Here is a 26104-nt window from a genome sequence, read left to right as displayed (position 1 = left end):
ACAGGCGCCTCTTAGTCGCACTATCAAAAGTCTAGTGGGTTCCAAATTTACACGCCTTCCCACTTAGCCCAGATAGGATGAGAACTAGCGAACCGAATTTACACAGGCGCCGCTTAGTCTCCCGGTCCCTCCGACCTAGCGAACGTAATATACACCCTAGAACGCTAGTCTAGACAAGACACCGGTGTCCGGCTAGGGCTATTTACACCAGGACCCCGCCTGACTAACCAAATCAAACGGTCTGACTAAAGAGCGTTCGATCGAGCGGTGCGCCTTCGCTCCTTCCCTCCGACAGAGGGGGCAGATACACAGATTCAAAACCCCTTTGGGCCTACCGCACAATCGGTATACCCCTAGTGGGTCCTGCCGTCTAAAACAGCAGTTGTCTTACCTCCTCGTTCCTGAACCTGAGTTCACACTCATCGACGGGGACACCCCAGCACTTCTCACGTAGAGGCCGATGATCTCCTGGACAACAGACCAGTGGCGCCGAGACGAAGGGAGGTCCACGCAGAAGTTCAGGGGTGCAGCCGTAGAGAACGTGGGCAAAGATAGACCGTCTCACGCCTCTGCCTCTCAGCTACCGTTGAACGATGAGCTTCCCGGCCAATGCACCAAATGATACCGGAGAAACTGACGGAAGCCAAGCACAGAGAGATGGACACAGGTTTCTTCAGGAAGGAAGAGATTCTTTATTGGATCACCGATCGGGACTCAGAGGGACTAGCGTCACCAAAATACAGCAAAGTCTGAGTACTGAATACATAGAGTACATTCCTTATATAGCACTGTAGCTCCTCCCACAATTAACTACACCCACACATACCCTTAACCTATTTAATAAATAGAGTCTAAACTCATCCATCCGGTCTAACCACGTGGCTCATCTGATACAAAGGAGAGGGACGCGTAATTCCAGTTCTTACATTCCTGCACCTGGTCAGTACAGTGATAACAGTATCTTAGCTACGTGTAATTAACTAACTGATACTACAAACACATATACATACATATGCCTTGTGGCAATCTTAGCCTGCTAAACTTGTATTTTACTGGAATTACATCACAGTATTACACAGATATTGATACCAGCTAAATATATAATCATGGCTGGACAACAGCCTAAAAAGGGTGAACCCTCTGAGCGCCAGGAGAAAGAACACCACCCCTGCATAATATGGACTGGAGGTTCAGAAAAAACGCCAGTGGTGAAATTTCAAGCAGAAGGCGCAACTGGAAAGGTATGCCTGCGTGAGGTGGGAGAACGCTACCACCTGGCATACAAGATGGCTCGTATCGGGAATCAGCCGGTTAGCACAATGCTATCTGCTCATGGGTTTCAGAAAGTGGAAGACAGCAGTAGCAATTTCAATTTGATGTGGACAGGACCATACATTAATGCTTCTGTCTTGGCAAATCTTTCCAAATATCAGAAAATCAACCACTTCCCCAATTCTATGCAGTTGGGACGCAAGGATCTACTCTGCAAAAACATTCAAATCCTGCAGAAGAAACATGGGGCTCAGACATACAACTTCCTACCCCAGAGTTATGTACTTCCCAAAGATAACCAGGAATTCCGCAAAGTTATTTCCAAGGATCAAGGCCCGTGGATCTCAAAGCCTGTCTCTGCATGTCAAGGCCGCGGAATTCAGATTATCAATTCCTTCTCTCAAATAAACAGAAGGGAAACACTCCTAGTCTCTCGTTACATAAAAAATCCACTTCTTGTTGACGGATTTAAATTTGACCTACGCCTCTATGTACTGGTCACGTCATATGATCCACTAATTATTTACCTATATGAAGAGGGTCTGACAAGGTTTGCCACCGATAAATATAAACCAACTGAGGACAACATGAAAAATCAATATATGCATTTGACTAACACCAGCATAAACAAAGCAAATGCAAACTATGTGACATCCACAAATCCAGAAGTGGAAAATCACGGCAGTTTATGGAGCATGGGTGCTTTGCTGCGTCACCTAAAGGAATTGGGAAAAGACACAGCCACGTTCATGTCTAAAATAGAAGAGCTTGTTATTAAGACCATAATATCGGCAGAAGGCTCTATTGCCTCAGTGTTTCAAGGAACGCTCGCTGACAGAAGAAAGTGTTTTGAATTGTACGGCTTTGATGTCCTAGTAGATGAAACCTTAAAGCCCTGGCTGTTGGAAGTTAATCTAATGCCGTCTCTGGTTTCTGATGGACCCCTTGCGTTAAAAATCAAGGCAAATCTGCTTGCAGACACGCTGACATTAATTGGTGTGCAGTGTGAAAATACCCAGCAGAATATGGACAAAGGGCCCATAATAACTGCAAAAGTGAAAGAAGGTTATCAAAAGACAGCGGCTGGACAGACCGAAACCTTCCTCTTCCAAGAGAGGGTGAAGATAATTCGTGAGGTCAAGGAGGAGGAAGAGAGAAGAGGCGGTTTTATTCGAATCTTCCCCCACAAGGACACATGGAAGAAATATAGCAATTTCTTGACATACAAATCCTTTAATAGCTTTCTGGCTTCTCATCTTTTTACAAAGAAGCCGTCAAAGCCGGGATCCAGCAGTAGTGGACTTGGCCAACACTATGTGCTGTATGAGCGAATGCTGCCGCTACTGCGGACAAACATCCATGAGATGGCACTCAGTCAAGGCAGTCCATCCCAAAGTAGAACAACTCCCAAGGATGTGAGAACATGCAAACCCCTTAATAAGATTCAGCCTCTCCATCTGCATGCAGCAAAGATGTCAGATTCAAAAGCCAGCAGTGTTGGTGTTGGGCAACACTCTGTGCTGCGTGGGCAAAAGCAGCCATCACTGCAGACAAATAAGTCAGTCATTCCATCTAAAACTTCTCACATGAGCAGTGAAAGAGTTTCCAGGGAGGTGGAGAGACAGAGATTGCCCAATTTAATAACATGCAAACATTTGGATAATATTCAGCCTCGCCAACTTCTATCAACAAAGCTGTCAGATCAAAAATCCAGCAGTAGTGGACCCTCGGCACTGTATCAGCAAAAACTGCCGCCATTGCATTCAACCAGGCCTGTGGATCATGTGATGACGCTCAGGCAATTTAGTAAAAAAGACTGCACACAAAAATTTGGGTATAATTCAGTCCGTCCATCTAAAGTATTTCATCAGAGCAGCGAAAGAGTTCCCAAAGACATCAGGAGACAGGGACTATGTGGCATCAGGGACTCTAGCACGGACTCCGGAAGCATGAGACAAGTTGATCCACAGCCTACTGTTGTGTACGGTTCCAGTGAGCTATTAAACATCATCACTGGCTTCTCGTCCACCTACCAACAACTTTGCGCAGAACTCGATCGGCTATAGTGGCACTAGGATGCACCCGAATCTGACACAAAACCAAAAACAGGTACAATATTACAATGATATGTCTGCTTTCTGTCTTGCAGACAACCCCAAAAATATGAATTAAGACAAAATGTTAATATCTGTTAGACTTTTCTTACAGCTATTGTAAAAGCTAATCTTATGTTTATCCATAATACATTCCTATTCCAGATTGCATATGTAGAATTCTCCATGGATAGCTAGCATCTTGATTGTAAAATGTATTTTATGTGGCCATATGCGACCATTTTTTCTTGCTTTTTTGTTAATAACCTTAGGATGAGCTGATTGGAGGGACTAGAACAAGAGGATCTAGAAAAGAATGTTCTGGAGCTTTGTGGTTCGATTCTTCCTGAGGCATCTTTACTATCAAAGCCAGGTGAGACAGGTAGTAGTATTTCTACTGCTCAGTTAGCCAGAGACAGACAGACCTCAACCTGTGCTGACCCTGAACCGAGCGCTTAAAGGGAAACTGTAGTGCTAGGAATACAGAGTTGTATTCCTATCACTATAGTAACCTATAGTGCCCCTATCCCACATGCTGCCCCTCAGCAGCGCAGAAAGGGTTAACTGACTCCAGCGCCGATGTCCCTCAGTGGTGTGTCAGGCTCCGCCTCTGCTCTTCCTCCCCCGACGTTGGGGACCTAAAGTGCACTAGCGGCGATCGCTATAGCTATCAATGCTTTCCTCTGGGATTTTAGCGGACCCTGAATGTCCTCATGCACAGCGTGAGGACATCCAGTGTTAGTTAGTTAGGTGACTAAAAGTCGTCTAACGACCCGGAAGCGTCTCTGATGGCTGTCTGGTAGATAGCAACTAGAGATGGAGTTATCCCTGCAATGTAATTATTGCAGTTTATCAACAACTGCAATAATTACAATTATTGAACCGACGGACATTGCACCCAGACCACTTCATTGAGCTGAAAAGGTCTGGGTGCCTATAGTGCACCTTTAAAGTGGAACCCTCACCTCCGTGGCATTTTACTATTATGTTTACTTATTTCCTATATTTAATAAACGAAATGAAAAGTGTGGCCCTGCTTTACCTCTACTTTGACAAGTCTTTCCAAGGAAAGCACATTTTATGTGATGCTCAACATGAATTTCAAGTGTCTTGCTTTTTTTTTACAAGGGATTCTCCAGTGCTATGAAAACAAAGCCGCTTTCCTGGCACTGTAGAATTCTGAAGTGCCCCCCACCCCACGTCAGCCACTTACCTGAATCCAGCGCCAATGTCCCTCGGTTCTGGGTTAGGCTCTGTCCACGCTCCTCCTTGTCGACGTCAGCCGGCGGGGAGACCTAATGCGCATGCGCGGCAATGGCCGCGTGCGCGCATTAGACCTCCCCATAGGAAAGCATTATTTTCAATGGCATTATTTTTCATTATTCAATGGGAAAAATCTGACACTGGAGGTCCGTGAGGACGTCCAGTGTCAGATAACGGACCAAAAGTCAGATTGGACTCCAGAAGCTCTGCAAGTGGCTGTCTGGTAGACTGCCACTGAGGGCAGACTTAGAGCTGCAATGTAAACATTGCCGTTCTCTGGAACTGCAATGTTTTACATTGCATCACTAAGTGCAAAAGGGTCACAGCACCCAGACTACTTTAATTAGCTGCAGTGGTCTGGATGCCTAAAGTGTCCCTTTAAATTTAATTTATCTTTTATGTTCTCTTGTTGTTTTGTCTTTTTGTTTTATTTTTATCCTGCACTAATGCCTTTCTTGTTTCCCTTCAAGGAGCACAAGGAAAGTGCTGACCTGCTTACTGTGTTTCACCACATTGCGGACACATACTTACAAACAGGTACAATATTACAGTGATATGTCTGACTAGAGTTATTTGTAAGACAAAAAGCAAACAAACCCAAAAACATAAATGAAGACAAAATATTAAAATCTGTTGGAAATTTCTGTTAGACATACAGCTATTGTGAAAGCTAATCTTACATTTATCTTTAACATATTCCTATTCTATATTGAGCATGCAGAATTCTCCATGGATAGCTAGCATAATGTTTGTAAAATGTTTTTTTTTTTTTTTTAATTCTTTATTTTTGCGAGTAACGGCATGTAATACAACATATTTTGTAAGTAGCAGGTAAAAGATTTAGACATTGCGGTTACATATACATCACATAGCCGGACCTACTCAATTTTTATTAGTTGGATACTAGTGCACCCAGGCTCATCGGTAAGTGGACCTACAGCTTGTAGTGTGGGGGGGTGCTGGTAAAAGGCTTTTTGCGCCCTGTGGCTATGTCGCGGTGCGCCCTGGTATGTAATCTTTAATAAGGCGTTTATTTTAAGGTTTAGGAAGGCCTGTAGCTTCCCACGGCTGTACTACATGTTTGAATGTTGGTGCTGGTATAGGTGGCTGGAGTCGTGGGCAGTGTATTCAGAGGTCTGCAGTGTTGTGCGTTGGTGTCGCTTGTGGACCCTGTGCTGTTGGGGGGGGGGGGGGGGGAAACATGATTACTCTACATTAGCGCTGTGTCTTAAGCTTACGGAGCCAGCAGTATTACTACAGAGGTATGGTATATAACAAACAGTGAAGAAAGGTAACAATTAACGGTTTTGGTGGCAGACATGTGAGTATAGTCCCAAAGTTCAGGGTGGTGGTTCTGCCGCCGCAGGTGCTCCCTCTCTGGGTACAAATGGGGTAACGTTTGCTACGTTCCAGGTTGGGTGTTCCGCTGCCCTTGTCTGTGCCACTGGTAGGCCTAAAGCTTTTAGGAAAGATGGCGCTTCACCAGGGTGTGATATGGTGTGTGTCTTCCCCGCTTTTTCGGCAAGCAGACGGCGGGGGCCCCACTTGTATACAATGGAGTTGTCTTGGAGAAGCTGGGTTATAGGCTTGAGGGATTTCCGCCAGGATAAGGTATGTCTGGAGAAGTCCCGAAAAAATGCTAGTTGTGCTCCTTCAAAGGACACCAGCGGGGTGTCTCTGACCGCCCCCATTATAACTCCACGGTCAGAGTCCCGCACTAGTTTTAGTAGGACATCCCTGGGTACCTCTTGGGCTGCATTGGTCGCCTTGTTGATTCTGAAGCAGGTATCCACTGCCATCTGTTTGGCCTGTTTGGGCACGAGGAGAGTGGCAAAGAGCCTCCTGCAGTAATGAGGGAGTTCTGCTCCCAAGACTGTTTCTAGCACTCCCCTGATCCTCAGGTTGCGTGCCCTGGCTTTATCTTCCAGGTTGGCTAATTGAGCTTGCTGTTCAGCACACTGTTTCTGCAGCGCTCCCATGGCTGCTTCTGTGGCCGACTGTGCCAGTTCATATCCTGCCATGCCGTCTTCCATTTTGTGTACGCGTGTAGTGAGAGAGGACACTGCGTCCCGTATTGGGGCTAGGTCTGCTGTAAACATGGCCTGGATCTCTGTCACTAGGGCTTTAATATCTGCCCTTGTTGCTGGTGCTGAGTCCCCCTGTGCTGTGGTCGTTGGTGGTCCCGATCTCTGCCTCGGTTGAGGTGAAATATCGGCTGAGCTGCTGTCTTCCTCCGAGGACAGTGTTCCGTATGCTGCTGCGGGCGCCATCTTGGCTGGTGCAGGTCGCGTGGCTGCGCGCATATAGGCGCCGATATCCTGGGAACCCGAGCCCGGGCCCGGTCGCAGCTTCTTATTTTTCTTCCCCATGTCTTTGGGGATCGGGCAGGAGCTTGCTTGGGCGTTTTCTGAGGGCAGTGTCGGCTTGTATGCCTCCGTTCTCGGGCCCGTTTGCGGAGCTGCTCTGAAACACGTCCGGCTCGTTTGGGCGCTGGCTCCGCCCCCCCTTGTAAAATGTTTTTTATGAGGCATAGGTTAATGATTTTTTTTTGTCATTTTTTTCTTTTTTTTATAACTTTAGGAAGAGCTGATTGGAGGGACTAGAACAAGAGTATCTAAGAAATAATATTCTAGAGCTTTGTGGTTCAGATACTGCGCCTCTATCGAACGCGTCTTTACCAGCAAAGCCAGGTAAGGCTCTAGTAGCAGCATTTCTATCGTTCGGTTACCCAGAGAAAGACAGACCTCAATCCGTGCTGACCATGACCTGAGCGTTTAAAGTGGAACCGTCACCTCCCAGGCGTTTTACGATTATGTTTACTTATTTCCTATATTTAATAAAGCATATACACACTGTTGCTCTTCACATGAAAAGTGCTGCTCAGCTTAACCTCTGGTTTGACAAGTGTTTCCAAGGGCAGAACATTTTATGTGATGCTCAATGTGAATTTCAAGCATCTTTTTTTTTTTGTTTAATTTATCTTTTTTTTTTTTTTTTTTTTTTTTAATTCTTTATTTTTTGTGTGCAAGATTTCACAAAACGGGTCGTGATGCCACAATAGCAGTCACAAGCACAGTGTCTACATACATTTCACATATGGCATATAGATGATCTGCACAATTTTTATATTATGATAACATTAGAGTATTACGCATTTGGTGCTCCAGCTGTTTTCACCGCTAGTATAATCAGTTTATGCTATAGGTACATAAAGACAAGCATGGCTAAGAATTACAATTTGCTGCGCTGGAGTTAGCATGACATGAAGTTAGTCGTTTGCTGGCTATAGTCATATGAGTGTTTGGTCTCTGATAAGTCGTTTGGTCTAATGAGTTAAGCTCTACCTCAGGCGCCCCCACGGAGCATGTGGAGTTTTGTGTGGTTAGTTGCTGTCAGGCCTGGGGTCTACGTAGTTAACATTAATGGGGGTATTTGTCAGGGCTTATGTGCGGCATCTTTGTCTGCAGTGGCCTGTTTATACCAGAAGTTGTCAGGTTGTGATGTCAGGTTAGTCAGAGTGTGTGTGAGTCAGTGGATACCGTTTTTTTTTCAGTGTTTGCAGGTACGGCATTATAGCGTCCATAGTTAGTGGGGTCTGGGGTCTACGTAGTTAACATTAATGGGGGTATTTGTCAGGGCTTATGTGCGGCATCTTTGTCTGCAGTGGCCTGTTTATACCAGAAGTTGTCAGGTTGTGATGTCAGGTTAGTCAGAGTGTGTGTGAGTCAGTGGATACCGTTTTTTTTTCATTGTTTGCAGGTACGGCATTATAGCGTCCATAGTTAGTGACCAGAAATTAGCCGAAGCCTAGGCTTGGTTGTGGACATATAGGGCGGTAGGAGACCCGGCTGCAGAGTTCAATTAAGCACTCTTCAGAGCCCTGGGTAATCCTGGGGGCCTGCTTCTGCGGCTTGCGGTTTCGAGTGCTTCAGCTGTGGGTCGCTTTCCTTCCCTGTGTGGGAGTTGTCGAGGATCCGAGTATGAAGTTCCCTCCAGTGGGCTCGGGTCTTCCGTGCCGGAGTTTGGTGTTCAGGGCAGGAGCTCCTGGATGTCTGCTGCTGGATTGGGCTTGTTTGGTGTTGCTGTGTGGTCCGTGCGTTAGGGATGCCTGAGGGGAACCCTCTCTGTTCCCGCCGTTTGTCTCTCCACTCGCGGTTCTTTGCCGGAACTGGTAGCTGCTTAAGGTGGGTTGCTGGTGGGCATGTGAGGTCCACAAGTCGGCTCTGCCTTTGGGGGGCTTTGGATTATGTGGCGGGTCGCTCTTTGTATGCCCATGTGGTTGCGGGAAATCCGCCATTTTGGAGCTCTCCCTTTGGGCTGGGTTCTGCGGCCTGGATTGTGTTTTGGCTCGGCAGTCATCCGTGGTGGTCGCTCGCGGGGACCGGGATAACCCCCGCCGGTCCAGGGGGGGGGGACGGGGACAGCCGGCCACCGTTCGGAGACCCGGGGGAGCGGCCGTCTCTCCCCGGCTCAAGCTCGAGTAGGCCCCAGGCCGTGGTCGGGTTACTCCGGCGCCATACCGTATCTTGAGAGGTATCGCTGTGTGTGCCCTCATCTTGTGGGCAGTTTAGGTGCCAATTTGGGTTGGTGGCTACTTATGGTGCGGAGTTGGCTCCGATTTTCCGGTCCAGATCCCAGAGCTCAGACGAGACACGTCTGATCTGTTCGGCGGTCAGGCCCCGCCCCCCTTATCTTTTGTTTTTGTGTGTTCTCTTGTTATATTGTCTTTGTTTTATTTTTGTCCTGCACTAATGCCTTTCTTGTTTCCCTTCAAGGAGCACAAGGAAAATGCTAACCTGCTCACTGTGTTTCACCACATTGCGGACACATACTTACAAACAGGTACAATATTACAATGATAAGTCTGAGTAGAGTTATTTTTACGACAAACCCAAAAACATAAATTAGGACAAAATATTAATATCTGTTAGACATACAGCTATTGTGAAAGCTAATATTACATTTATCCATAACATATTTCAATTCCATATTGAGTATGCAGAATTCCCCATGGCTAGCTAGAATCCTGTTTGTAAAATGTATTTTATGAGGCATGGGTTTTAATTTTTTTTTCTGATTGTACTAATTGTACAGGGAGGGAGGGAGGGGGAAAGAAGAGATTACAGGGAGGGAGGGGGGGAAAGAAGAGATTACAGGGAGGGAGGGGGGGAAAGAAGAGATTACAGGGAGGGAGGGGGGGAGAAGAGAAGATTACAGGGGGGAGAAGAGAAAAACATGGGGGAAGAAGAGGAGAACAAGAGGAGAGGGGGAGGAGAACACGGGGGGATGAGAACACAGGGAGGGGGGGTTGAGAAGAACGTGGGGGAGGGAGAGACCACTAAAGGAGGGAGGTGGTGGTGGAGAGACCACTAGGGGAGGGCGGTGAGGAGAGACTGCTAAGGGAGTGTGGGGGGAGAGCAGAGAACACTAAGGGAGGGTGGGGGTGTGTGGAGGATAGACCACTAGGGGAGGGTGGGGGGAGAGTAGAGACCACTAAGGGAGGTGGGGGGGGGAGGAGAGTAGAGACCACTAAGGGACAGGGGAGGGGAGGAGATGAGAGACCACTAAGGGGTAGGGGAGATCTCTAAGGGACGGAAGGGAGAGCTCTATAGGACAGGGGGCAGGACAGGGAGCTCTTTCACACTACACACACACACACAATGCATCCCTATACATACTCAGAAACACACAATGCATCCCTACACACACAGAAACACAACATGCTTCCCTTACACACAGAGAAACTCACAATGCATCCATTACACACACACACACACACACACACACACACACACACACACACACACAATGCAACCCTTACACATAAAGACAATGCATCCTTTGCACACATACACAGAAACACACAATGCATCCCTTACACACACATGCAAACACACATTTCTTCTCTTACACACACACAGAAACACAATGCATCTTACACACACTCAAGGCACCTTGAGCTGTGTGAGGGGCCCCAAAAAATGGAGCTGCTTGCCGTTCTCCCAGAACATTGAATTTTGTGACCACAGTTACAAACAGCCTCCAGAGATCCTGTTCTACACCAGACCAGTGGAGCCAGACTGCAGCCAGAGCTCATCACCATCCTCATCTGGTTGTAAGTAGGCAATCTAGTATATTATTAGTGACACTAATCTCTAATTTACCTCACATTAAAGGGACACTTTAGTCCCCAGAACCACTGCAGCTTAATGAAGTGGTTCTGGTGTCTATAGTTTGTCCCTGCAGGCTTTTTAATGTAAACACACACTGTGTGCAGCACTGGCGTTAGTTCATATGGCAGATCATATGGGTAGGGCATTGTGATGTCACTGGGGGGGGGGAGGCAAATCTTTCTTTTGCCTAGGGCGGCAAAAATCCTTGCACCGGCCCTGTGTGCCTGGGCAACTTTACCAGCAAAGCCAGGTAAAGCTCTAGTAGTGGCATTTCTAGCGCTCTGTTACCCAGAGACAGAGATATCTCAATCTGTGCTGACACTGACCTGAGCACATCTAATGAAACAGTCACCTCCCAGGCGTTTTACTATTATGTTTACTTATTTCCTATATTTAAAAAAGTATGAGCTTGTGAGGTCTGACAAATAAAATTAAATACAGAAATGAACAGTACTGTATTTAACAGGGACAGTTCTGTGGAAACTTGGATATTATAAATAAAGACTTGAAGTTCCTTTTTATCTGATGTTGTCACTTTCACGGTGGGCCATATTTGAATGCAAATATTAGGATCTAAGTTTTAATCTAGGAAGAAGATTAGTGTTTGCTACTAACTATTTTCTTTCGTTTTCTTTAGTCAGGAACAGGCAAGAGGAGGATGACGATGACGTGATATAACTAAAAAGCTGCAATGTGAATCTTCAAATGACCTGGAACGTCACCTGGATGATAAGACTGTTTACCAGCTGGATTGTGTGTCCTGGATGAACATCTCCCATCATAAACCACCCTTTTAAGATAAACTGCTACCCACCTTGTCCCAGGTAGAATTGGTCTGGGCAAGTTTAGAATCTCTGATTTGGATGATGAGTAATTCATCCCCATGTATATTGGAGTTTTATTTCATGTGAGCATTATCATATAATAAAATACTTTTATTGTCAGACTCTACAATCTGTATCGTTGCATTTATACAGCTGGACATTCACGTATAAAATATGAATTTGAATGCGAGTGTTTAAATAGAAGATATTAGAAAAGTCCACATTTATTTCCATCTACCAGTTAACCAGTGTTAGTTTTGGCGGCAAATTTCAATTTAGTTTTAGTCATAGTCTTTTGACTAAAAAGTCGTTTTAGTCAAATTTTAGTCAACTGAATTGTTAGTTTTAGTTTTAGTCTCGTTTTAACATTAACCCCCTAGTGACCAGACCATTTTTCAATTTTCTTACCGAAAAGGACCAGAGCTGTGTTTACATTTCTGCGGTGTTTGTGTTTAGCTGTAATTTTACCCTTACTCATTTATTGTACCCACACATATTATAGACCGTTTTTCTCGCCATTAAATTGTCTTTCTAATAAAAACATTATTTTCATAATACCATATAGTTTACTGTAAAAAAATAAAACATGATGATTTTTTTCTTTTTTTAAAAACACACTTTTTCTAACTTTGTCCCCCAAAATCTGTTACGCATCTACAACCGCCAAAACACATCCGTGCTAAATAGTTTCTAAATTTTGTCCTGAGTTTTGAAATGTAAACACGTTCTTAGCTTTTTTGTAGAGCAATAAGTAGCACTTTGCTATTTCCAAACCATTTTTTTCAAAATTAATGCATTGTAACACTGATATCTGGCAGGAATCCCTAAATAACCCTTCACCAGGGCCGGCGCTTCCTATAAGGCGGACTAGGCGCCCTGAGCCCCCATCGCCAGCCCTTTAAATGCTGCAGCTGCCTGAGCGCTCTATAGAGAGCGCTCAGGCGGCTGCCGCACTGCCTCTCTCCTCACCTCCCCTGTAGCGTGGCCGAGCTCCTCTGCAGTCTGCGGTACAGGAACATCTGTTTCATGTACCTGGCCGGACTGATAGGAAGTGCACACTCAGTGTGCACTTCCTGTCAGTCCTGCCGGGTACAGGAAACAGAAACTCCTGTACCACGGGCCGAAAGAGGAGCTCGGCCACGCTACAGGGAAAGGGAGGTGAGGAGAACACAGGGAGAGGGGGAGTAAGAAGAACTGGGGGAGTAAGACGAACTGGGGAAGTAAGAAGAAAACAGGGAGGAGGGTGGGGGAGTAAGAAAAACATGGGGTGAGGAGAAGGGGAGATGAGGAGAACACAGGGAGGGGGGAGGTGAGAAGAACACAGGGAGGGGAGGAAGTGAGAAGAACACAGGGAGAGGGGGTGAGTTTGATGGGGGTAAATTACATTGGCCAGCTTTACAAATGTCCCAAATAGGACATGGGTGCTTGATGACCAGCTGTGAACATTCCAAGTTGGAAAACTGGAATGCACACCCTCTAAATAAGGTCTTTTAGCCCCCAGAGAACCCGACACACATGGGTGGTATCACAGTACTCATGAGATGTTGCTGAACACATATTTGGCAGTAACACTAACAGGAGCTGAGAATCGATGCCTAAAGTATGAATATGCGTGAAAAATAACAAAAAAATGACTACCCAAAAGTTTGACAAATGCTGGTGGTAGAATTAGTGCATGGAAAGTGTTAAAATACCGCCATCTGAAATACCCTAGGGTGTCTACTTTTCACAATTGGTTTGATGGGTTAAATAACATTGGCTGGCTTCACAAATGTCCTAAATAGGACATGGGTGCTTGGTGACCAGCTGTAAAAAAATTTCAAGTTGGAAAACTGGAATGCGCACCCTCCAAATAAGACACACCCGACACACCTGTACATGGGTATTTTAGAAAATTTGGCAAACTAGAATGGTTCTTATCTGCCGTCACATTCTATGTTTCTATGTTACATATACACACATATAATACGTGTGTATATAATATATATATATATAATACACATACATACATACACACACACACACTTTTATTTCCTATATATGTATAATATATTATAAAATAATTAAATTTATAAGTGTATTTTGAGATATATGTGTGTATATATATATATATATATATATATATATATAAAATAAAAATCACATTTTATTATAAAATGCTTTAATTATTTTAAAATATATTATACATATATAATATATGTATAATATATTTATTTGATAATTTTTTTTACATTTTAGGTGTCATGGGGACTGCCTGACAGCTCAGACAGTCCCCCTGCTGGCAACTCCATAGACTCCTATTGCAACCATGTTATTATGGTGATCACATGGCCCTGAAGGGCCTGGTTGGCTGGAGCTGCTGCAGCAGACTGCTGGGGTCTCGGGCAGTCCCCCCCCCCCCCCCCCGACTGAAATCACCGTGGATCGCCGTTCCCGGTAAGTCCAGGGCTCATATTTGTCAAGTACATCCGCGGTCGTTAAACAACCGTTTTTTGTCGGACGTACCTAGTACATCTGCGGTCAGGAAGGGGTTAAAATTAACACTGAGGTCAACCCTTTTGTAAACATATGAAAGAACATGTGATGTTCTAAATGCATCGCCTAAGTTTGGTTATTCCTTCTTGAAATCTCGTTTACTTGAACGGTTCCCACACTCATCAGAAACATATAAAACAGGCTACGGACTGTGCTGTTGTACTAGGATTTTTTTCTTCAAGGTCTATTCCAATCAGGGCTCGAGTCCTGCAGGAACGCGTGGGAACGGCGTTCCTGCACTTTTTCCACAGCAGGAACGCCGTTCCCATTACTAATCCTGCAGGACCCAGGGCTGGCACAAGCGGCTGCCAGAGCAGGGGGAGTACAAATCCGAATCCCCTGCCTCTGACTGGGGACTCGGATTTTTAAACTCACCTCTCCCCCTGCAGTCAGTGGAGTCGTCCGGCCTCTCCTAATGATGTCAGTAGGAGGGGGCGTGGCTTCCTCTGCTCTTCTCACAGGACCGCTGGGGAGCAGAGGAAGTCACGCCCCCTCCTCCTGACATCATCAGGAGAGGCCGGCTTACTCTGCAGGCTGCAGGTTCCAGATCCTGTCCCACCCCTCCTGGCCCAAGGTAAGCCTCAGGGAGGGGGGAAGGCACTTTAGGTTTTTTTTTTTTATCCCTTTCCTCAGTCCCTGCCCCCCCTCCTCAGTCCCTGTCTCCCTCCCCAGTCCCTGTCTCCCTCCCCAGTCCCTGTCCTCCCTCCTCAGTCCCTGTCCTCCCTCCTCAGTCCCTGTCCTCCCTCCTCAGTCCCTGTCCCCCTCCTCAGTCCCTGTCCCCCTCCCCAGTCCCTGTCCCCCTCCCCAGTCCCTGTCTCCCTATTTAAGGCCCTGTCCCCCTCCTCAGTCCCTGTCTCCCTATTTAAGGCCCTGTCCCCCTCCTCAGTCCCTGTCTCCCTCCTCAGTTCCTGCCCCCCTCCTTAGTCCCTTTCCCCAGTCCCTGTCCCCCTCCTCAGTCCCTGCCCCCCTCCTCAGTCCCTGTCCCCCTCCCCAGTCCCTGTCTCCCTATTTAAGGCCCTGCCCCCCTCCTTAGTCCCTTTCCCCAGTCCCTGTCCCCCTCCTCAGTCCCTGTCCCCCTCCTCAGTCAATGTCCCCCTCCTCAGGCCTGTCCCCCTATTTAAGGCCCTGTCCCCCTTCCTCAGGCCTGTCCCCCTCCTCAGTCCCTGTCCCCCTCCTCAGGCCTGTCCCCCTATTTAAGGCCCTGTCCCCCTTCCTCAGGCCTGTCCCTGTCCCCCTATTTAAGGCCCTGTCCCCCCTCCTCAGTCCCTGTCCCCCTATTTAAGGCCCTGTCCCCCCTCCTCAGTCCCTGTCCCCCTATTTAAGGCCCTGTCCCCCCTCCTCAGTCCCTGTCCCCATATTTAAGGCCCTGTCCCCCCTCCTCATTCCCTGTCCCCCCATCTCAGTTCCTGTCCCCCTCCTCAGTCCCTGTCCCCCTCCTCAGTCCCTGTCCCCCTCCTAAGTCCCTTTCTCGAGTCCCTGTCCCCCTATTTAAGGCCCTGTCTCCCTCCTCAGTCCCTGTCTCCCTCCTCAGTCCCTGTCCCCCTCCTCAGCCCCTGTCCCTCTTCCTCAGCCCCTGTCCCTCTTCCTCAGCCCCTGTCCCTCTTCCTCAGCCCCTGTCCCTTTTCCTCAGCCCCTGTCCCTTTTCCTCAGCCCCTGTCCCTCTTCCTCAGCCCCTGTCCCCCTTCCTCAGCCCCTGTCCCCCTTCCTCAGCCCCTGTCCCCCTTCCTCAGCCCCTGTCCCCCTTCCTCAGCCCCTTTCCCTCTTCTCAGCCCCTGCCCCCCTCCTCAGCCCCTGCCCCCTTAGTCAGCCCTTGTCCCCCTCCTCAGCCCCTCAGTTCCTGTCCCTTTCCTCAGCCCCTCAGTTCCTGTCCCTTTCCTCAGCCCCCATCCCTTACCTCAGCCCATGTCCCCTTCCTCAGCCCATGCCCCCCACCCCTCCTAAGCTCCTGTCCCTCTGCCTCAGCTCCTGTCCCCCTCCTCAGCCCCTGTCCCCCTTCCTCAGCCCCTGTCCCCCTTCCTCAGCCCCTGTCCCCCTTCCTCAGCCCCTGTCCCTTTTCCTCAGCCCCTGTCCCTTTTCCTCAGCCCCTGTCCCTTTTCCTCAGCCCCTGTCCCTCTTCCTCAGCCCCTGTCCCTCTTCCTCAGCCCCTGTCCCTCTTCCTCAGCCCCTGTCCCTTTTCCTCAGCCCCTGTCCCTTTTCCTCAGCCCCTGTCCCTCTTCCTCAGCCCCTGTCCCTCTTCCTCAGCCCCTGTCCCTCTTCCTCAGCCCCTGTCCCTCTTCCTCAGCCCCTGTCCCCCTTCCTCAGCCCCTGTCCCCCTTCCTCAGCCCCTGTCCCCCTTCCTCAGCCCCTGTCCCCCTTCCTCAGCCCCTTTCCTCTTCTCAGCCCCTGCCCCCCTCCTCAGCCCCTGTCCCCTTCGTCAGCCCCTGTCCCCCTCCTCAGCCCCTCAGTTCCTGTCCCTTTCCTCAGCCCCTCAGTTCCTGTCCCTTTCCTCAGCCCCTCAGTTCCTGTCCCCTTCCTCAGCCCCCATCCCTTACCTCAGCCCATGTCCCCTTCCTCAGCCCATGCCCCCCACCCCTCCTAAGCTCCTGTCCCTCTGCCTCAGCTCCTGTCCCCCTCCTCAGCCCCGTGCCCTTACTCAGCCCCTGCATACAAGCGTATCATTTTTTTTGTGGTGTGAGGGGGGGGGCGGGGGGAAGGGGGCGGGGAGTGGGTCTTGGGTGAGTTCCTGCACTTTTTTACCCAGGACTTGACCCCTGATTCCAATATATATTTATTAAATACAAACCAGAATTGTGTGCACATGTAGGCTGTTGCACCCCTACTGTAACCAGTAGAGGGTGCAATAGTTATACAGTATTCCACTTTACAAGTAGAATCATTGGTTGAGTGGTAGTTTTATTTCAAAGCAAATACAATTGCAGTGAGACTCCACTATTATCCTTTGGATTAAAATATTCAAATCAAATATTCTTCACAGGATAAATACAAGATATATATATACACACACACACACACATATTTAATGGTTGCACATTTTAAGCTTTGTAAAGGAATAAATGTATTTTGCATATTCAAAGTTCCAACTGCATTCACTCTTACTCCTGAACAAAATAAACATATTTGTCACTTATCTTTAATTGAAATTCTTGCTGGTTCAAAAAACAAAAACAATTCCCAATAATAACAGCAAGGAATATCACCATGGTAAATAGGAATAGAAATAGTTAACGCATTGTAACCGGGCAGTAGTAGTGAGCCAAATTTGTAGTAATTAAACAGTTACTTATAGTAATACAGTTCAAGTTACACCATGGCAGGATACTTTCTACGCAGACAAATTTTGTAATTCAAGTACTCAGCATGGGCGTCTGCAGGAATTTTTTCCAGGGAGGGTGGGAGGGGGGGGGCATAATTGAAATTACATCAATGCTTGGACCCTTTTTTTGCAGGGCTGGACCGGGGATACAAAGCAGCCCTGAAAAAAATTGTATGCCAGCCCCATAAGTCATTGTTACATGTAGTGTGTGTGTGTGTGTGTGTGTATGTGTATGTATATATATATATATATATTATTATTATTATTTTATTATTTATATAGCGCCAACAAATTCCGTAGCGCTGTACAATGGGTGGACTAACAGACACATAATTGAGATCAGACAACTGGACGTACAGGAACAGGGGGTTGAGGGCCCTGCTCGATGAGCTTACATGCTAGAGGGAGTGGGGTATAGTGACACAAATGGTTAAAGTAGGGGAATTAAATAGTTTGTTAGAGAAGGGTTTATTGAGTGCTTGGTATGTCATTTTTGACAGTTGCAGGAAAGGAGTCATGGGGTGGGGGATGAGAAATCTGCTGACAGTGTAATTGGTACGGTTTAATGAAGAAGTGAGTTTTCAGAGATTTTTTGAAGGAGTGGAGGCTGGGTGAAAGTCTGATTGAGGAGGGAAGGGAGTTCCACAGAAGAGGTGCAGCCCTGGAGAAGTCTTGAAGGCGAGCATCAGAGGTGGGGATCCGGGCAGAGGATAGGCGTAGGTCTTGGGCTGAGCGCAGGGGTCTCGATGGGACATACTTGTGTATGAGGGAGGATAGGTATGTTGGAGCAGCATTATGTAAGGATTTGTAGCAAGCGCCAGAATTTTGAATTGGGCCCTATATCTAACTGGAAGCCAATGCAGGGACTGACAGAGCGTGGAGGCGTGGGAGGTGCGACCAGACAGGAAAATAAGCCTTGCAGCCGCATTCATTATAGATTGCAGCGGTGCAAGCTGGGAACATGTAAGACCGGTGAGAAGGGGATTGCAATAGTCAAGGCGAGAGAGAACAACAGCATGAACCAGTACCTTTGCTGCGTCCGGCGTTAGATATAGGCGGATGCGCGCTATGTTCTTGAGTTGGAAGCGACAGGATTTGGCTATCGATTGGACATGGGGAGTAAAAGAGAGGTCAGAATCAAGAAGAACCCCTCGGCAGCGAGCTTGCGAGGTAGAAGTGATAGTAGCGCCGTTGACTTGGATGGAGACAGACACAGGAGTAGCAGCACTTGAGGGAGGAAAAACTAGAAGTTCTGTTTTGGACAGGTTGAGTTTAAGAAAGTGAGCAGCCATCCAGTTGGAAATAGCAGAGAGGCAGTCAGAAACACAAGTCAAGGTGGGTGGAGAGAGATCAGGGGAGGACAGGTAGATTTGTGTGTCATCTGCATATAAATGATATTGGAAGCCAAAGGAGCTGATGAGTTTACCAAGGGAGGCAGTATAGATAGAGAACAGTAGGGGGCCAAAGACAGAACCTTGGGGGACGCCGACAGAGAGGGGTTGGGGAGAAGAGGCAGAACCAGAGAAAGAAACACTGAAAGAGCGCTGGGAGAGGTAGGAGGAGCACCAGGATAAAGCAGTATCCCGTAGACCAAAGTTACGGAGAATGTGAAGAAGCTGTTGATGATCAACAGTGTCAAAGGCGGCAGAAAGATCAAGGAGGATTAGGATAGAGTATTGGCCACGAGATTTAGCAGCAATTAAGTCGTTGGATACTTTGGTCACAGCAGTTGACAGAGTGACCAGCGTGGAATCCAGACTGAAGGGGGTCAAGCAGAGAGTTGGATTAGGGAAAGTCTGTCAATCTGGCATACACAACTCTCTCGAGGATCTTGGAGGCAAATGGCAGTAGCGAGATAGGGCGGCAGTTGGATGGGGAGTTGGGATCAAGGTTGGGCTTTTTCAGAATCGGGGTTACAGTTGCATGTTTGAAGGGTGAGGGAAATGTGCCAGAGGAAAGGGAGAGATTGAAGATGTTAGCGAGAGGTAGAGCAAGAGAGGGAGACAAAGTGCGGATGAGATGCGAGGGAATAGGATCGAGGGAGCAGGTGGTGGGGCGGGAGGACAGGAGCAGAGCAGAAACCTCTTGTGCTGTAGCAGGTGCAAATGAGCATAGGAAGGCAGGGGGAGTGGGGTTGGGTGTTGTATTGATAGGGGTAGGAGAGAGATTAGATATCTCGTTCCTGATTGTAGAGATCTTCTCAGTGAAATGAGATGCAAAGTTTGTGGCGGACAAGGTGGTGGAAGGAGGGGGAGTCACAGGGCGAAGAAGGGCATCAAAAGTGTGAAACAGGTGTTTGGGTTGATGGGACAGTGTCCTTATGAGGGTGTTGAAGTAGTTTACTTTTGCAGAGGAAAGAGCCATGCTGTAGGAGCGCAGCATAAATTTATAGTGGACAAAGTCAGATGCAAAGTGAGACTTTCTCCAGCAGCGTTCAGCAGTTCTGGAACATTTTTGGAGGTAACGGGTCAGCTTGGCGTGCCAGGGTTGTAATTGGGGGCGCTTGCTGCGTTTAACTGTAGGAGGTGCCATGATGTCAAGTTGAGAGGAGAGAGTGGAGTTGTAGAGTGTGGTTGCAGAGTTAGGGCAGTTGAGATTTGAGATGGGTAAAAGGAGTGTTTGGAGTTTGGTGGAGAAGTGCTGGAGATCGAGGGACTTGAGGTTTCTGCGAGGTTGGAGAGTTGATGGTGGTGAAATTTTGGTATGGGGTATGCAGATGTTAAATGTTAGCAGATATATATATATATATATATATAAGTCAAATGGCTGATGCATATAACAAATCCAATAGAGATGACTGCACTCTTTGGTCTTTATATAAAATCAATTTAGTTTATTAGATATACATTAAAACGAAAAAGAGATCGACGTTTCAGCCCCACTCTGGGCTTTCTTCAGGATCAAAAATTACATATATATTTACATACATATATATATATTTTTTCCCAAGTAAGTGGGTTAATCTCATAAGAGCAGACATTAGACTGTGAGAGTAGGACCTGCCAAAGATGGGGTAGATTGACGTTGTGGCAGGCTTATGCAATGTATGATCATATAATGTAACTAAATCCCCATTATTTTTTTTGCCTAGATTACCGTATATATACTTGAGTATAAGCCGACCCGAATATAAGCCGAGGCCCCTAATTTTACCCTAAAAAACTGGGAAAACGTATTGACTCGAGTATAAGACTAGGGTGGGAAATGCAGCAGCTACTGGTAAATTTCTAAATAAAATTAGATCCTAAAAAAATTATATTAATTGAATATTTATTTACAGTGTGTGTATATAATGAATGCAGTGTGTGCGTATGAATGCAGTGCGCGGATGAGTGCAGTGCGTGTATGAGTGCAGTGCGTGTATGAGTGCAGTGCGTGAGTGCAGTGTGTGTGTATGAGTGCAGTGTGTGTGTGCAGTGCGTGTATGAGTGCAGTGTGTGAGTGCAGTGCGTGTATGAGTGCAGTGTGCGTATGAGTGCAGTGCGCGTATGAGTGCAGTGTGTATGAGTGCAGTGCGTGAGTGCAGAGTGTATGTATGAGTGCAGTGTGTGTGTGTGTATGAGTGCAGTGTGAGTGCAGTGTGTGTGTGTATGAGTGCAGTGCGTGTGCGTATATATTAATTTTTTTTTTTTTTTTATAAATCTCTTTATTAAAGGATTAATAAGGACGACATGTCAGACTGATAGGACACGCAGGTCCAGCATTTTGAATGAAACAACAAAATATAACAGGTAGATAACGGCTTTGAACATTCACTAGGTAATCAATAGCGGTCTAAACAACAAAATATCTACGACAATTGAGCCTGGTCCTTTATAAGCGTATTTTCAACATGTGAAAAGATATAAGCGGCAGTAATCTTGCCGGTAAAATGCTTTATATGCTAGATTCTGGGATGAAACGTCTCAGGTATAAACAGGTAATGTCCGGAATCGAGCCCTCCATTACGTACAGTACACGTTATAAATATCTATTGTGCTATTTGCTCACCTTCACACTTAGGTTTGGGAATACTATATCTGAAAATTAAATGGCTAGTGGTGTCGATTCCAGGGCAAAGAAGAAACAAGCAAAAAAGAAACCCCTGATGTGTGAAGAGTGGATTCACGTGCCTTGGTGAAGACCTCAGGCCCTGTGTAAACTTGGGAGATGGGACCTATAACTAATAAAGGCCTCATTTGTGACCCATCGACGGTCCCCTCCAACCCAGCTCTGGATCAGGCCAGTTGGCCATTTCAACGCGCATGAAAAAAGAAAAAACAAAAAGGGGGGGGGACGTGAGGAGGTTCACCATCTCAAGTTTCATAAGTGAGGCGTGTTATGTAAGTTGTAGCGTGTGCTATCGGTGCATAAGCAGGAATTGTGTCGGGGGTGTGTCACATCTATAACCCACGGTTCGGTGGGTATCATCCCATCATAAGATAGGTAATAATCAAGTCTGATAGTCAGGTAGTTCAGTCCGTGAGCGCTTGCTATATAGTGTTGTTGTCGTGTGTGTATCTCGGATCTCCACATCATGTATTAAGGTTGAAGTGTGTAGTCATTATCTCACAGTGAGCGTCTAAAGGACTCCTCCGGTCTGAGTCCGGAACCTCGGCCACCGACATGGGTAGGGAAGGGGGTGAGGGGGGAGAATAGGAATGGAACAGAAAGGGTATTGCTCCCTCTGCCTAACTCGGCACGGCCCGCGCACCCGACGCGCTCCCCGGGGCGCCCCTGTCCCCGCGGCATCGAGAAATATACATGAACCACGGCGTCCACATCTCCGCATGCTTCGTTTCCCTGCCAGTTAGGGCAGAGTAGGCTGCTTCAGCACTTTGGATTTCCTCCACCCTAAGAATCCATTCGGATTTGGAAGGTGTATCAGGTTTTTTCCAGTGAGCTGGAACGTTGGCTTTAGCGGCGTTGAGTAAGTGCCGCAAAATCGATTTCTTGTACGATGAAATAGAGGACGACGTGATATGCAGAAGGACGAGTTCCGCTGACCAATCCGGAACGTCCCCCAGGATCTGTACGATTGTGTCCCTGATCATCTCCCAATACGGGGTTATAGCCGTGCAGGTCCACCAGATGTGTAGAACCGTTCCGCTCGCCTCCTGACATCTCCAGCACACAGAAGGTATGGAGGGGAATATGTGGTGCAATAAGGTCGGCGTCCTATACCAATGGGAGATGAGTTTATAATTCATCTCTTGGTAATAAGAACTCATGGAGCTCTTATGCTGCCATAATAATGCTGTATCCCATTGTTGTACCGTGAGAGATGTTCCAAGTTGTTCTTCCCATTGTCTCTTGAACGTCTGAGACGTCGTTACTTGACTGGTTTGGAGGTATGTATATAGGACCGATATAGCATGCTCCACAGCCGTGCCTTGGTCGCAGAGGTTCTCGAACCATGTGAGGGGCCTGTGCAGCTTGTCTTTATGAGGTAGTGTTTCATAGAAGTGCTGTAATTGGAAGTATCGGAAGCATATGAGAGGCGTTCGTGGTCTGTCGCCCATCATCGAAGGCAAGGTCCGCAGCCTCCCGCCCTCAAGGGCTCTGTGGATGGGTATATACGTCCCTGTGTCCTGCAAGGGCCAGGCTACGGGGGGAAGTCCCCCACCTATGGCCTCATTATGCGAGATCGGGAGCATCGGGCTCGGGGATGGGGATATGTGGTCCAACTGTCTCACAGATCTCCATCCCACCAAAGTCTGGTAGGTCAGTCCCTCGACCGGGTGGCGGGTCGGTGATCGCCTCGGGGAGCCCCATATGTGTTCCTCCAATGTCGGGCCTATAAGACCTTTATCAAGTGTCACCCCTTGCTTGGTGGAGGGTGTTATATGCCAATCCAGGATGCGTTGCATTATCGCGGCATGGTAGTATTTCTTGAAGTCGGGTAATGCCAACCCACCCTGGGTTCTAGGTCGACAGATGATTTCGTGCCGGATCCGAGATCGACCGCCTCTCCAGATATACTTGAGCACTGCCGTCTTCAGGGTAGAAAAGAAGACCAGCGGTAGAGCTAGAGGTATGGTTTGCATTAGGTACAGAATCCGCGGAAGGATGTTCATCTTGATTACCGCGACTCTGCCGTGCCAAGTGATGTGTGGGTGTGCCCATCTGATGAGGTCCGAAAGTACGGTCTTTAATAAGGGTGCGAAGTTGTGTTGGTACATGCTATTCGGGTCTTCTGACACCCAGACCCCCAGGTATTTCATTTTGTCATGACACCAATGAAATGCGAACTCTGTTTCCAATGAGCGGAATTCCTCTGAGGGGAGCGTGATGTTCAAGACCTCGCATTTCGATACATTGAGCTTAAATCCGGAGATTTGCCCGAATCTATCGAATTCCTTGAGTAGGCACGGCAGCGTGATCCTAGGGCTGCGGACAAAGAAAAGAAGATCATCCGCGTATGCTGCCACTTTGTGTTGTCTCCCTTTCCAATCATAACCATGGATGTCTGGGTTGTTGCGAATCGCTTGTAAGAGGGGTTCCAGAGAGAGGGCGAACAATAAGGGCGAGAGCGGGCATCCTTGTCGGGTTCCGTTGCTAATTGTGAAATCCCCGGTGGTAGCCCCGTTCACCCTCACAGACGCTCGTGGACTGCTATATAGCGCGGATATCCACGCAAGTAGTCTCTGCCCACAGCCTTGTAAACGGAGGGTCTCTAGCATATACTTCCAGTTGACACGATCAAATGCCTTTTCGGCATCGGTAGACAGCAGGAGCAGTTGTGTCCCCGATTTTCTAGCGTGGTGCTGGATGGAAAAAAGTCTCAATGTGCTATCTCGAGCCTCCCTACCTGGAATAAAGCCTGTCTGGTCAGGATGTATAAGATCCGGGAGCAGATGTTTAAGACGGGTGGCTATGACCTTCGTGAACAGCTTGGCATCGATATTTAGTAAGGAGATCGGCCTGTAGCTACCACATTGTAGGGGGTCTTTCCCCGGTTTCAGTAAGACTGTGATGGTGGCAGCCAAGGATTCCGTCCCCAGGGATCCGCCTTCACCAACCGCATTGACTGCCTTAGAAAGCCAAGGCAACAATGTATTAGTAAAGTTTTTGTAGTATCCTGTGGGGAAACCGTCTGATCCGGGGGCCTTGCCCGTTTTGGAGGTCTTAAGGGCCGCTGACAGTTCTTCTATGGTTATCGGGGCATCTGAACGTGTGGCAGACTCTTGGTCTATCACTTTAGTGATTGTGTCGGTCAAATAGTCCCGTGACGAGTCGTGTACACTCGGGGCTGTAGGGGTTCCATTATGACCATAGAGGTTATATAGGCGTTCATAGTACAATCGGAACTCTTCCGCAATTGTCTGCGGGAACTGGGATACTTCTCCCGAGGTCAGCCTGATCTTATGGATTTGTCGTTGGGGTTGGGGGCCTTTCAGTAGTCGTGCCAGATATTTGCCCCCTTTGTTGGCGTGTGTGTAGTAGAAACCCTTGGTACGTTGAACCGTGCTAAGATGTCTTTTAAGGATAAGGTCCTTCAACTTCCTCCTCTGCTCCATCAATTCGCCATACGTAGCATTGAGTTGGGAGCGTTTATGTTGGCGTTCCAAGGTAGAGATAGCAGCGTAAACTTCGACCATGTTTTGCATGAGGGCCTTGCGCTTCTGGGACGCGATGCGAATGAGCGTGCCCCGAATTACACTCTTGTGAGCCTCCCAGATGGTGATAGGGGAAGAGTCTGAGGTGTTGTTTTCTCTGAAGTATTGTTCCAGTTCCTCTTGGATTTGCATTTTAACGCCCGGGTCCAGTAGTAGAGATGGGTTGAGCCTCCAGGTCCATTTCTTCGGTCTGTAAAGAGGTGAGTTCAGCTCAATCTCGACTGCGCCGTGATCTGACCAGGTGGTCGTTCCAATGTCGGCCCCGCGGAGATGGGAGAGGCCTTCCCTCGCGATAAAGATATAATCTATGCGTGAATAACGATTATGGAGTGCGGAGTAATAGGTGTAATCCTTTGTTGAGGGATGAAGGGCCCTCCAGCAATCCACTAATCGTAACGAGTCGAGTGACTGCCTTATTGACCTAATGTTGCGTTGTGGTATACAGCTATGACCCGTGGAGGAGTCCAGGGTCGGATCGAGTGGGGCGTTGAAGTCCCCTCCCATCACCAGTATCCCATCCGTGAAGTCCTCCAGTTGGAGTAAGACATTGCGTATAAATGATGCTTGCCTTTTGTTGGGGACATAAATATTCGCTATCGTGTATATCTTATCCGCTATGGTGCCTTTGAGGAAGAGATATCTCCCCTGTGAGTCCTGAGCGCGTTCCAGTTCTTTAAAATCCAGTTCCGTCGCAATTAATATGGCTACACCAGATTTGTGAGCTGTAGGGTGGTTGCAAAAGTAGTTAACCGGGTAGTGTCTACTTCGCAGTCCTGGTGCCGAACCCTCCTTGAAATGCGTTTCTTGTAGCAAGGCAATTGAGGTGCGTTTCTTCCTCATTTCCCGTAGCAGGTGCGTTCGCCGTTCCGGGATGTTGAGTCCCCTGCAATTCTGGGTGAGGAATCTCAGAGGTGCACTCTGGAATGCCATACTTCCCTATCCGTGCCGGTAGAACTCCCAAACGGAGGAGGACCGTGTGGTATCCTCAAGACGCCGGGAGGCCAAGGGCGACCGCGCACCCGGCGCGCAGGCC

At 47.7% G+C, this 26104-nt stretch overlaps 1 protein-coding gene across 1 annotated transcript; it reads left to right on the top strand.

Moving 5' to 3' along the window:
- Positions 1-1106: 1106 nt before the first annotated feature.
- LOC134612247 (tubulin polyglutamylase TTLL5-like) lies at positions 1107-11479 on the top strand. Its single transcript, XM_063456594.1, has 4 exons — positions 1107-2535; positions 9006-9025; positions 9404-9470; positions 11439-11479. Exons 1-4 carry the CDS (start codon positions 1107-1109, stop codon positions 11477-11479), a joined length of 1557 nt encoding a protein of 518 aa, XP_063312664.1.
- The last annotated feature ends 14625 nt before the right edge of the window (positions 11480-26104 follow it).

Source organism: Pelobates fuscus, chromosome 5 (assembly GCF_036172605.1).
Source record: "Pelobates fuscus isolate aPelFus1 chromosome 5, aPelFus1.pri, whole genome shotgun sequence".
Classification (NCBI taxonomy): Eukaryota; Metazoa; Chordata; class Amphibia; order Anura; family Pelobatidae; genus Pelobates; species Pelobates fuscus.
This window is presented reverse-complemented; position numbering and strand designations above follow the sequence as displayed.

Coding starts and splice junctions, on each gene's coding strand:
- LOC134612247 (XM_063456594.1), top strand. CDS start 1,107: ATGGCTGGACAACAGCCTAAAAAGGGTGAACCCTCTGAGCGCCAGGAG. Junction 2,536..9,005: donor TCTGGCTTCTCATCTTTTTA/CAAAGAAGCCGT, acceptor TGGTCGCTCGCG/GGGACCGGGATAACCCCCGC. Junction 9,471..11,438: donor GGACACATACTTACAAACAG/GTACAATATTAC, acceptor CGTTTTCTTTAG/TCAGGAACAGGCAAGAGGAG.